Below are 14103 nucleotides of genomic sequence, written 5' to 3' on the forward strand. Positions count from 1 at the left end.
ATGAGAGAGCAAAAAGGGCATCATCTGTGTTTATGTTAATAACTGTTTCAGAGGAGGATTACATGATTGCAAACAAACTGTGGGCTAAAAGTATTCCAAGAGAATGAAAAAAGTTTCTACAGATCTGCAGAGCTTCAACACAACAAGTATTTTATGTCACCTGAAAGGACAATGAAGATGTATAGATTAAATATGAAGCAGCAAGTAGCTGCAGTTAGCACCAAATGAGAACTGCAGAAAGTTACATGAGACAACTCAAAACAATGAATGAGAAAACCCGCTGAGTTCACTGCACTTGATGACCGACTAAATCCAGAGTCACTGCTGCTTTGCATATGTATTCCTACCTGTCCTGTACGATGTGATCTTTACACACTTTAAGTCTTATCAACAGCAACAACACTGACATTAGTTTTACCACAGGTATATGCTGTGTGTGCCTTGATTAAGACTTAAACATGTACAGGTGAATAAATACATGACAAATGTAGAGTCAGAGCTCCTCTGATTATTTGTGTGTGTGTGTGTGTGTGTGTGTGTGTGTGTGTGTGTGTGTGTGTGTGTGTGTGTGTGAGCAATTGTGATTTCAGTTAAAATCAAGCGGCAACCCCCAATTCAAAAAAGACGATCTTCACAGCAGAAATAAACATGTTTACAGCCTGGTACAAAAGATGAGTGTAGTCTGGATAGCTCATTTTTTGATCGGCACTTACTGTGAGGGGGTGAATTTTTTTCTACGGCAGCAATTTCGAAGATATTGAGATTACGAGTCTTCCAATGAGAGGCACAGCTGACTTGCTTGACAGGCGGGAACACTGTAGCTGTTGGCTAGGAGGCTCAAAGCCCGCCTCTTTAAGTCACAATCGCTCAACAGCAGCAATATGGATCCCGCCGACGATTGGCCTCAAAACAGCACTTCAGAAACAGATGGGTGACGTCACGTATACTACGTCCATATTTTATACAGTCTATGATTAAAATTGGTAAGTAGAGAATATTAATATCTATTAAAAAAATCCACATTGTGCATTCCTAATAGGTGTTTTTTCCTGAGGAAAGGTCTTATCTTGCTTCATTTTAATACCATGCAACTCACTGTAAATCTTTGCTGTGAAAAAGTTTGTTCCTGCAGTCTGCTAAATTTGACCTTGTCTGACACCTACCCAACAGTGGAGGTCAGTGGTCCAGCTGGAGCCACAACCTCCTAAAAGTCTGGACAGGCCCCTGGATTTGGATACATCTTTACATTTATTATTGTTGAGCTGCATATTGAAAACAGAACACACAAAACTAAAAGCATGAGAACATGATCATACATCCATTTCTGCCCATGGATGTGACCATCTGGTAAAGGGAAAATGAAGCAGTGCAGCTCTAAACCTCTCTTTGAAAATATGCTGAAGTCTAATCTCATAGAACAGTCAGAGGTTCCCTTCAGCGATTCATCTTCTAAAACCAGCAGACAGCTGGGTTCGTTAGTCCTCCTGGGACTCCTCCAGTTCAGCTATCTGCTCAACTGTGTGGGTTTGAAGACTGTTTGGAGACCGTCCACTCACTGTAAAATTCTTGGTCTTCACCGATTCTCCAAAGAAACGCAGATATGCGCACTGACATCTGGCTCTTATTCAGAATCTCACTGTGAGAGATTAAAAGAGACAAAAAAGAAACTCCCACGCTGATTTCAGCCTCTTGTTCTGCTGGTGACACTGTGTATCATAACGTTGTCCGTGACAGCGACTGTTGCTTTCTCATTCCTAAACATCAAGGCTGATTCGGATTATTATTATGCAGGCAAGACCGTTGGGTTACTGTCGTCAAAACTGGAGGTAGAGTGAATTGTTTTAACCTTCACATTTGTGCAGCTGCTTCAGAGTGACTCAGTTCATGAAAAAGGATGATTTTCCTCCAAGAGAAATATGATAGTTAATTCAATTGTCTGAAAAGTGAATCACTAACCTCAAACTCACCACAGAAAGTTCAACACACTGATTTAATTCAACACATAAACTCTACAGTAGCAACTATTATTTTCTTAACTTCTGTAAAGGAAGGTTGAAAAACATTTAAGACTAAGTATAGCACAGACATCCTGCCTCTTAATCACGACTGATGGGTTCCAATGATAATCTTAAAAAACATTTCCCATGAAATTACCAATAAATCTCCTTTAAACTTCATGACTCCAGTTTGAATCAGAGGACTGTCTGATAAATATGTTAGGTCTCAAGCTCACTTATGAGGATATTATCAGGGTCTTCTTTTCTCAGCTGTATGAACAAGGTAAATGTAACCACAGTGACCTTTGCCAATGATTTCTGAACTTCTTAGCCTCAAATTTGGTATTCTGACTTGTTATTTGGAGCTGGGAGTGACTATTTTGGTTAAGAGGTTGAATAAACCACAATATTCAAGTATGCTGAGTTCACCATGGAAACAACCTGTCAATCACAGGTAGCCCTATCTTCAAGTATTTGCTGTCTCATACTCTTTTTGTTTTAAATGACTCCATAACATAAAATGGAACCAATATGCTTTATTGAGGAAGACATGAAACTAGCGATTGAGATCATAAACTTGTCAGGAAAGTGTTCACTGAGGTGATACGTAACGTTAGATGTGAGACGTGAGACTATCAGGGCTGCACAGTTGCATGATGATGGTGGCACGTTAGCTGAACAGTAAGAAGGTTCAAGACTTGGCAGGGGCCTTTCCATGTGGAGTTTGCATAATTATCCTCCCTGTTTGACTGCCACCAACAAACCTAAGACATACTTGCTAGGTTCCCTGTAAACCAAGTGGCAACCTCCGGTCTAAAAATATGAGTGGAAACCACATACACACCAATTTAAAAAAAAACGATCTTTACCGCGGAAATAAACCTGGTACAGCCTGGTACAAAAGACGAGGATAGCTCATTTCTCGATTGGCTCACACTTCAAGGGGGTTGAATCTTTTTCTAACACGGCAATTTTGAAGATTTTGAGATTACGAGTCTTCCAATGAGAGGCACAGCTGACTTGCTTGACAGGCGGGAACACTGCAGCTGTTGGCTAGGAGGTCACAATCGCTCGACAGCAGCAATATGGATCCCGCCGACGATTGGCCTCAAAACAGCTCTTCAGAAATAAATGGGTGACGTCACGGATCCTACATCCATATCTTATACAGTCTATGCTGTAAACCCATACTATATCTCCCTGTAGATGTGAGATTGAGTGATACTTTTTGTCTGATGTTTACCCAGTGATTGACTGGCAGCCTGTCTAGGGTGTATTCAACCTCAGGCCTAATGACAGCTGGGATTGGTTCCACCATGCCTGTGTATGAAGTTGGATGTGTGCATATAGTTCTCTTTATCATCAAATGTGAAAGTATTTGTCAACCAACTGCGGTAATATGCATCTTTCTAAGATACAAAGTATATGGCATGCTGGACTATAATCAAGAGTCAGAAACTAGAGAAGTAGAGCAAACGGGGGCTAAAACTTTAGGTACAGGAAGGGCACACAAAGTGTCAGTAACCGTAGATTCAGAGTGTATGAGGTAATCCTGTGGCGAGCATTTTTTCCCTCATTTCCTGGCAGTGGAGGGACCCGTGTGCTCCTGCAGGAAGGTGTTCTTTTGTTCAGTGTAACAGAGCTCACCTCACAGCCGATCCCTCGGGGCTCCGCTACCTCTGCACATATACACACACACATACACACACTATACACACATGCCTCCCTGAGTCACAGGGTGGAACCCTCACACACATAAAGGGAGCTTTGTGCCCCAACTCATGGAGCTGACAACCAACACCGGAGAGCTCCTCTCACTGAACACCACTGTTCAGCCAACAGGAGAGCTCAGTCAGTGGGCAGACACTGCTTTTATGTACACCCACACAAAATGTAGCTACATCTCCAGATATCTGAGTATCCGTGGATTATTAATACAGCTAGACCTACTGTGATTGAAAGTTGAGACTTAAGGGGTGAAAAGGGTGTGCATGTTTTGACTTTTCATTTGCAGGTTGTATCCTCACTGCAGGTGCAGAAACTACAAAGCCCCCCTTTCCATTTTCTCTTTTCCTTTCTGTTCAAAAGTTTCACTGCAAGTATTTCCCTTTACTGATTACAGAGGATGATTTGATATCTTAACGCTTGTTGGAATCGAGCCATACAGCAGCGAGTTAAGTGAGTGGTAATAAATGGGACTTTTGCTCAAACTCACCCACTCACCAACGCAGGTTCGACAGCATCACTGTCTACAGCATGTTCCTGCATCTTTAATATTTTGATATTTAAACCAAACCTCACACAGTGGTCAACAAAGAAGATATTCAATCATTTTATAAAGTTTTTACTGATGACTAATGTACGAGGGGTCACATACTCAGCTCCAAAGAGCATTTTAGCACCTTTCAGTTAATAGTTTTGCGAACACATCCCTCAGCTGTTTTACCGTCTCTCAAGAGTATCCTTTAAACATGGGGCAGTCACGTGTTTTCAGCAAAATTTGCACTTAAAAACCATTTACAGGTTTGTCCAGAAAAAATATACAAAAGAGACATTTATCAGCTAATGTATTATTGGAGCATTCAGCAAATAATCAGATTTTTAAGTTTTGTTTCCAACAGTCTAAAGCAGGCTTGTCAAACATACGGCCCGCGGGCCAGATCGGTACCTCTGGCAGGCCGGTTTTGGCCCGTGGGACGACTTTGCAAAGTGAAAAAATTACAGAGAGGACATAAACTGCAATTTTTCAACAAAAGTTCCTAATATTTCAAATTAGTCCTCTGGGGGTGGCAAAATCATAGAAGCCTACTAACGGAGCGCACCATAGCAGGGCTCCGGGACTTTTTTTCTCAAGTGAGAAATTAGATTACTTGCTGTTTGCATAATCCGATTGAAATTCATGAAGACTTTTTAGAGTGCTTCATGATCCAATTAGTGCCAAAGTTTACGTATATGTACATTTGTCACATTTGAACGGTGGATCCACAATCTTTGAAAGGAGCCACATATCATGCGCGTGCTTACCATACAACACTGTCCAGCAAGCAAACTGTTCATGAAGGAGCTGGGGGGGGGGGTCCAAAATAGTCCAGTTTACCTTCTTCATTATTAAAATGTATCTGTTATTTTGCTGTAAACATTACACTCTGTGGCAGGTGACTGGGAAACCTGTGTTTGGTGTGTTCACAGCAGGTTTCAGGGCTTAAAGAGTAAAATATTCGGCCCACTATATGATACTCATCATGGCAAAAAATACAACAGCTGTTTTTGTAGAAAGATAGTTCATTAAATGTGAACACTTTCCAAGTGTACTTGTACTATTTTGCACAAAAACAAAGGGACAAATGTAGAGTTGTCGTTATTTATAGGTTATGATGTTATGATTTTACTGGTCCGGCCCACTTCAGATCAACTTGGGCTGTATGTGGCCCTGAACTGAAATGAGTTTGACGCCCCTAGTCTAAAGAATAAAAAAAGCTATGTCTATGCTTTTGGTCTCTGTTAGCAGTACTTAACTGATTCATTTTAGCCAGAGTCTTCCTTGCTGCTCCAGATCAATAACTGTCAGTCGAAGTCAAAAAAAATATTATTGTTGAATAGGGTAAAGTTAAAATAAACAAGTCAGTTTTATTTTGGGTGTAATTAAATTTTATTGTCAGATTAGACTGACAACAGACTCAGTAACCCAGTCCAGGCTGCATTAAAGGTATTCATGCTATGGTATTGTATTGTATAGTAACATACAACTCCAAAACAAACTCAAAATGAGTCTGATATTTCTCAAAGCTAACATGTTTAAACCTTATATGTCAATTATGGAGCAGGTATGCAAACTGTCACTCAAATCAATCAACCAAACCCCGCATGACAGACATTAAAGCATTGACAGACATGAGCCTTTAAATCATTTGAACCAGGATTCAGAGATGTAAGACTGAGACACAGGGATGAGATGTTTTCAGTTCAAGTGTTTGGAAAGAGATCACGCTGTATTGGATAATTTCTCCTATCAATCCACTTAATGCTCAGATTTTATTCAACTCAGAACCACAGAGGAGCAGTCGCCTCATTCATCTGAACTGCCAAAAAGCTTTACTCAAGTAATACAACTTAATAACTATTCAGAGCCCTTTATCCAGTGAAAGAAAGAAACATCAAATCAGTCAATCACCTCACAGCAGCAGAAAGTTTGTCTCAAAGAGTTCTCTCAGTCTGACTTGTACTGCTCCTCAGCCTCATGGGTTCCGTCAGCAGAACCAATTTGTATAATGCTTTAAAAAGAGATACAAACTAATTATGAGAACTATAGTGCTTCTAAACGCAGGATAACTTATGGATTGTATGACTGGCATGAGGCTCATGTTTAATGTTTCATTCATTTTGGTAACCCCAAAGGACAAAGAGGTATCGCTTTACTGAATTATTTGTAAGAAGTATTCTGTACGGAGAGTACCCTCTGTTTTCTGTTCACTGTCAAATGTACCACTCACTTTGAATCACGACGATCTTGTTTGCATTTGTAGCTTTTTTTTCACTCACTTTCATAACAAGTTAAAACTCCTCATGGGAGCTTTAACTGAGGAAATTCCACAGACATCCCCCTCAGTATCACTTCATCATGCCTTTGTGGTATTTCGGGAAATGTTTATGTGCTGGAGCAGTTTACTGAACTGGTCGGCATCAGGGGAACTGACTCATCTGTAGCTGTTTCCGCTGGATGATCTGTATCTTCTGTAGCATGTTTGAATTTATTTTCTTTTTTTTAATCTTTGTGTTTGTGTCTTTTTTTCCCTGTATTATTTTACCTCGTTGGATGAAGGGTTTACATAATCATTGAATTGGTGTTCCATCCAGATAACTACAATTTTAATGGTCATTCCTCTCTTCAGATTATCTGACCATCAGAGCACTGGGCTGCGTCCCAGGAGAGAGAGTTCATCACATGCCATTCAACAAGATTGCGTGCCCCGTTGTAATTTCACTAACTGCTTACATTACACACCTGAGCACATATTGCTAATATGTTGTTAATGATGCTTTCTGTTGCTGTTCCTATTGGGTATCTCAGACTGTAATTGTGGTTTTATTGAATAGTTAAATAGATTTATTTTATAATCTGGTTGTTATGAAGCTTTTTAAGACTGTTGGCTGTCATTCACTGTTATACAATCAAATCAAAACCAGCCTCCATGATGGCACAGAAATGCATAAGTGCCAACAGCATGGCTTGTTTACACAATTGGTGAGGCACCATTTAATGGTGATCAATATATGCTGTTTTTGGAGCAACATGTGCTGCCATGCAGACAATGTTTTTCAGAGAAGACCTTGCACACTACAGCAAGACAATGCCAAACCACAGTTTGCTCTAATAACAACTGTGTGGCTCCAAGAGTCCAGGTGCTAAACTTGCCTGCCAGCAGTCCTGACGCGTCTCATGGTGATAATATTTGGTGAATTTTGAAGCCAAATATACAACAAAGGAGACCCCAAACTGTTGATCGGGGGAAATCCTATATCAGGCTAGAATAGGACGACATTTCACTTTCAATACTCTATAAACTGGTCTCCTTGGTTCCCAAAAATTTACAGTGTTTCTAGAAGAATTGGTTATACAACACAATGTAAAACATGTCCCTACCCAACTATTTTGAAATGTGTAACTGGCATCAAATTCAAGTATAGTAGTATACTTGAATGCTTGTATGCTCCCCATACAGCACCAAATCCACTTCAAGATCCTGCTCATCACCTACATCGCCCCCTCATACCTCAGACAGACCTCCTGAAACGTCACTCCCCATCTCGCCGCCTCAGATCATCAGATGCCAATCTCCTGTCCCCTATCACCAAGTCCAAGCACCGCACCTTGGGGGACAGAGCCTTTGCCATCGCTCCACCAAATCTCTGGAACTCTCTCCCTCCACACATCCGCAACTCTGACTAGATTCAATCATTCAAAAACCACCTAAAGACCTACCTGTTCAAAAAAGCATACAACACATGACTTCTACCCCCGCCCCACCTCTGTCCTTGTTCTGTTTTATCTATACTTTTATTTTATGTAAAGCGGCTTTGAGAATTAAGACAATTAAATCCTATGAATTATTATTATTATTGTTGTTATAGCATATCATTTTCCAAAAAAAAGAACAGTATACAGTTTCAACATTTGATTAGCAGTCCTTGCACTAGAGTTCAAATGATTTTAGAAACCATTAGAATCTGTTTTTTTTTGTTAACATTTTATACAGCATGCCTGCTTTTTTGAAACTGGGGTTGCAAGTCAATGGAAATCCCTTCAAACAAAAAAACAAGACAGACAGACAGACTCTTTTTTGCAGTTAGCTACAAAACCACTTTATTGAAAAAGCAGATTATGTCATCTACAGTTAAATGATACGTCCCGATTTTTAATACATTAAATAACTTTAAACTTTTTTCATGTTTAGATAAATAGATCTAGTTTCCTTTTTTATGAACCATCTAGGTAATCAAAACACTTAGCGATACAAAAGATGTGTGACAGGTGTCGAGATGTGCTTGTTGGAACTACCAGTAGGAGAAGAAATCTTCCCTTTCCAAGTGATATTTGACAGAAAAATAAAATAAAATAAAAAACTAGCCTCTTTATGTACAGGGTAACTATCTGTGTGCTATGCAATAGACACTGAAGTAGTACTTTTAAAAGACAGGTGTATTAAGACATCTTTAAATGGGATACACTGTGATCTTGGTGAGTTTTCTTGGGGTTGATTTTGTTAAAAAATGCCTCATTCTTCAAGTATGGCATGCAACAAGTGACCAGAACATCTACACCAAGCTGAGGCTCAGGACAAGGGGAATGTTTCACATACGCTAATGTGGTCCTTTTGTTTTCTGCTTTCACAAACACACTAATTACATTCAAATAGGAAGGATCCTCTACCTGTGTTGACCCCTGCCTTCAGTCTCTTTTTGACTCATTCAGTAGTATTTATTCAAACCTGTGTTTACAGTAATACAATAAGATGAATAAGAGCTGGACCAGTGTTTGCATACAACAATCAGTGGTTGTTTTGTCCTTTGAATACCAGATGGGTGAAGTCTGCTACAGTCAGGGAATGATATATTAAGTAATATTTACTTTCAACTCCACCGATATGATATGAAACAAACAAACACCAACAATTACGCACAAACATCTGGAAAAAAAGAACAAATGCAGGCATTACAATCATTACGTTTTAACAAAGAGAGCAGAGTTGTTATGCTGAATGCTGCACTGCCCTGCAAACACAGTGAAGTGCATGTGCCATGGCCCTGCCACTAGTACACACCCACAAACAAAGACACACACACCCACAAACAAAAACACGCACACACACCCACAAACACACACACACACACACACACACACACACACACACACACACACACACACACACACACACACACACACACACACACACACACACACACACACACACTCAAGACATTTCCACAGTTTGCTTATTTTAGAAAAGAGGGATATGAAGTTTGGGATTTCCTGCATAAATGTGTAGCAGCTAGGATTTTGTTCATTGCAAAAAATAAGGCAGATTTTTTTCTCAAAAATTAAAGTTCCCTCAAATATTTTGAACCAAGTCTTATAGCACTTCTTGTACAGGGAATTAATCAATGCGACAAAAAAGATCAACCAAGTGGGGGGGGGGGGTTGAGAAGTTTTTCCAGTGCCACCAAACCTCACAGTTTCAAGTGTTTCAGTCGTGTTAAGTCACTGTTTTGCATACTGAATATACACACGCACGCGCACGCACATGCACGCACGCGCACACACACACACACACACACACACACACACACACACACACACACACACACACACACACACACACACACACACACACACACACACACACACACACAGGGGGAACATGTAGGGACTCCCTCAAAGAGCCGGGTGGGACCAGCAGCTCCGGGTTTCTTAGGGACGTCCTCACAACATGGAACAGCAGACTGCAGACAAACCAGAGCGAGACACACAAACATACCTGTTGTGTTCTAAGGCATGTGGACAAGTGGAGGTTCACACTGTGGTAACACACTGTGTTCTCAGTGCTCATATGACAAAGAAAAAAAACACAGTGTCTGGAAAAACACATATAGAAACACTCCTGAACAGACCTGGGGCAAAAGTATTTGATAATTAATCCTTCATTCTGTTTGATTCCTCTTAGAGCACCAGACGAGTGAGGTGTGCAATTCAGACAGTGTGGGGGGCAGAAATTACTCTTCCTTTTGGAGGGGAGAAGCAGTCAATAGCATGATTTTGGCAAAGATTCATTTAGCAAAATCTTGTTCAAAGAAGGCTCTCCAGTTGCAGTAGTAGTTGTTCAAACCTCAGAGTTTAATATTACTTCAGTTTGGGTAATATTTGTATTTTTATTTTCTTTGACCTGAGACGATATTTGACTTTAATGACAGATGCAGGTCTTTTAGTGCTCCACCACAAAGCCTAAACTCAGTATTTACAGACCAATTTCTCTCAGATTTTCAGATTAAGCTTAAATCTTAATCTTTGAGGTCTGCGTGACAATTTGGCAAACTAGCAGTGCCCCGACTGAAGCTCAGACTCTGCAACTCAGAAGAATAACAAGTAGGTTTGCACATGCATGTTTACATTTATGTACCAAACTGTTAAAAAATATTAAGGCATTATAAAGGGGATCTGCTCTGCACTGAAGACAGTGCATTTAAGGTGAGCAGACATGTCTGATCTGTGTGTTAAAGCTGTCCCCAGCCTGCAGAGAAAGGATATGGATTTCTAAAAACGAACACATGTACGGCCAAAACCTTGATTGGCAGGTTAAACCTTTGGAACTAAAAATGGAATGAAAAAATTGAGGGCAAATGCTTTTGGAGCCAGGTCTGCTCCTACACAGTCTGAGGATCTGCAACCCACAGACAGACATGAGGAGGCTCTGTGTCCTGGAGGAGAAATGATACAACATACCCAAAATGTTAAGAAGCTTCAGACTGTGTGACAGACAGCATGTTCCACCTCTGAATCTATTGCGAGCACAAAACAAAAATCTACATCTATGATCTTATGTGGAAAACATCTGCAAAATATATATTCATATATAAAAGACAATCTATGTGCATCTAAAATTTTCTTTTTCTGTCATAATATAATCATTATTAAGACACTGCTTGTGAATCTCTGGAGGTCTCATCTAAGACTTCTAAGTGGAATGTCAGTCGGTCCTCTGGGCTTGTGCTGCTACGGTGCATCTGTTATGTCGGGGTGGTGCAGTTCATAGTTTCTCTCACAGCCCTGGGTCATGATGCTGGGTGTCCTTTGCATAGCCTTTAGCAGGACTCCATTTCAGTATTAGAAGCTGCACTGAGAGAGGGCCCGCTCTGGAGGCAAAGCATGCCCACCCTGGGGTACATCCAGTCCGGCCAGCACTGGAATGCAGCGGTTCGCTTCCTAGCCTGCCTGACGTCAACGTCAGCGGTTAATTCAGGTGGTTAAACCGCTTCAGTCAAAGCACAGGAATCCAACACAAGGAAAGGAAGAGAGATGAGTTAGAGTTCTCTCCTCTGATTAGAAAAAAACCCTCTCTCTTTGATGAATATGCAGGGGTCAGGCGGTGTGACGTCACCAGGGGCCTCTGGCTGAGCCGGCGTGTTGGTCTTCAGGGTTAGGCACCCCAAGGGAAGGGGGAGGAAAGGACCACAGATGGAGGAGGAGGGGAAACCCTTTTTTTCCCATCCCTGTCATGAGACAGCAGGCCCTGTGGCGGGAGCTGCACAGTGTATGTTAGTCCACGGCCTGGTAGTTCAGCTCAGACGGCCACACGGAGGCTTCTCTGGCCTTTTCCCTCCTGTTGCTGGTGTCTCAGATCACCTGGGGAGGCGGGGCTCAGTTGCTGCCCACCCTCCTCCTCACAGCTCTGTGACATGGAGAGGGTAGCTGGGGGGCATGTGGGCGGGTACCTGCGACTGGAGCCGGTGGATGTGACAGCCATGGCAGAGCAGGTGGCCTTCCAGTGGATAACAGCGGTGTCCCTCTTCGTCGTTTAGTTGGAGGCCACAGTCCTGAAAGATTGATGCCAAAATTTATTATCAAGCTACAGTCAGTTGCCAGAGAGTTTAGCTTGACTCAACAACTGGAATGGAGAAAGAGCTAGCCTTTCTATGTCCAGCATTTCAAAAGCTTACAAATTAACAAGCTACATCTTGTTTGTTTAATGTGTGAAAACAGCAGACAAACCCTCAGTAAAACAGTGACATGCAATTTATTAACCTAATTTTACAAGTGAAATAAATCAGATTAGGGATGTACACAATTAATCGATTATCGATTAATTGATTGTTAAGAAATTACTCGAAACACGCATTTTTGTTTTCAATTATCCGTCACGAGGAACAAACATAATTTGGTCTCATATTTCGTTCTGCTATCAGGGAGGTGTTTTAAGTTCAAAGCATGTTTCGATGTGAATCAGCTGTTAAAGGTGTTGCACACAGTGGAGACACTCAGCTGGCGGCTGCAGCTGTGCGTCAGGTCTTCACGTGTGCTTTTTAAAGAGGATCAATACGCAACTGCTGCCACCAATGACACGGGCCGGAAGGTTGATAACTTTAAACAGGACATTTCCCCATCTTGAGATAAAAAAGCCAACAGACTGATGGGAATTGCTAGTGCGCTATGTTTGCAGACCAGCAACATCAGAGCCCTTCTGCAGCATATGACCCGGTTGCGCTCCCGGCTGACAACTGACCGAATACACGTGTTTATTTTTATCAATAAGAACGATAGGCAGAAAACTGGACACTGTGAGTCTGAAGTACTTTTCTGTTAGTATTATGAGCCTTCACATTATGAGACTATGTCCACAGAGAATATTTTTATGAGCCTGATCGTTGATATTCACATGTACGTGACATGTATGTCAACATTCCCACTCTTTTCCAGAGATCATTTTCCAGGACATTTCCAGGACATTTTCATTGATGATCAAACTGGTATGACCGTCTAAATTTAGTTCCTAATTTAGTTCCTAAATAGTCTAATATGTTCCTCTCAGTGGAAGTCTACATTGAAAGACATGTAGTCTATGGCTATCAATGAAATCATCTCTTACATACTTAAAAATGATGGCAAATTGATAATAGAATAATGCAACCACAGATGTACAGCACTTCACTTTATTAGTGCAACCAAGTAACAATGATGGGCAACTCTCATCTCAGCTTTCTCTTTTCTCCAAAAATATAAAATGAACAAAGAAAAAAACAAAAGAGCCTGCAAAGGACTCTGGAAGCTGCCTTACTAAAATAAATAAATAATAATAATGAACAGAGGATCAGTGCTTTAATGACCTAAATAGAACTGAATGACAAAAATGGCCACAAATGTTTCTCAACTCAACTCAGACTCAGACTTAATCCTGATATTCATCCTGCTAAGTGGTCGATATAAAACAAAACAAATGTCATGTTTTTTTATTTGAGTTAAACTCTGAAAAAAACTCACCGGTGTAAAGACGCACTCTGTATTTGAAGATCTCTCAGAGATTTAAAAAATGTAAACTGTCTTCCTGAATGGTGATGTCTATTATGATCAGTGATGTCTACGGCGTGGAGTTTCTGTGTCGCTCTGTTTGTTCCCTTTGTTTTCACTATCAGGAGTTTGCACTCCTACTAGCTAGACCAGGGGTTCTCAAACTCTTTGGAGCCAGGGACCCCTTACAGGTGAGAAAATAGTCCCAGGACCCCCTCATAATTGTAACACAGATTAAACACATTAGTGATGTGTCATGATCAAAAGCTGCGGCTCTGAGAGTCGATGCATTATAGTGAATCAGAAGAGCCGGCTCACATCCAGAGAGAGCCGGCTCCCAGTTAGTTCCTTTCCCTGCTTAGCTCTCACAGTGCTCAGCCCCAGCTCTGCTCACAGCAGAACTTTGTTTTGATTGGTCAGCATGGCGGCCATGCGGCCAATCAAATGTGAGGATATAGGATACAGGTGATGGAGGGGAGGCTGTGTATCCTGGCTTCATCTGTTCCTTCTGAGAGGGTTAGGGTTAGGGTTCTTCTCAAAGACCGGGCAAAT

General features: G+C 41.2%; 1 protein-coding gene across 1 annotated transcript in view; it reads right to left on the bottom strand.

Moving 5' to 3' along the window:
- Positions 1-8331: 8331 nt before the first annotated feature.
- wtip (WT1 interacting protein) overlaps positions 8332-14103 on the bottom strand; it is a 45997-nt gene continuing 40225 nt past the window's right edge. The window contains exon 8 of the mRNA XM_034680654.1: positions 8332-12083. Coding sequence (XP_034536545.1) covers positions 11931-12083 — 153 coding nt within the window. The 3' untranslated portion in view covers positions 8332-11930. The remainder of the gene's footprint in view (positions 12084-14103) is intronic.

Source organism: Notolabrus celidotus, chromosome 3 (genome assembly GCF_009762535.1).
Source record: "Notolabrus celidotus isolate fNotCel1 chromosome 3, fNotCel1.pri, whole genome shotgun sequence".
In the NCBI taxonomy this organism is placed as follows: domain Eukaryota; kingdom Metazoa; phylum Chordata; class Actinopteri; order Labriformes; family Labridae; genus Notolabrus; species Notolabrus celidotus.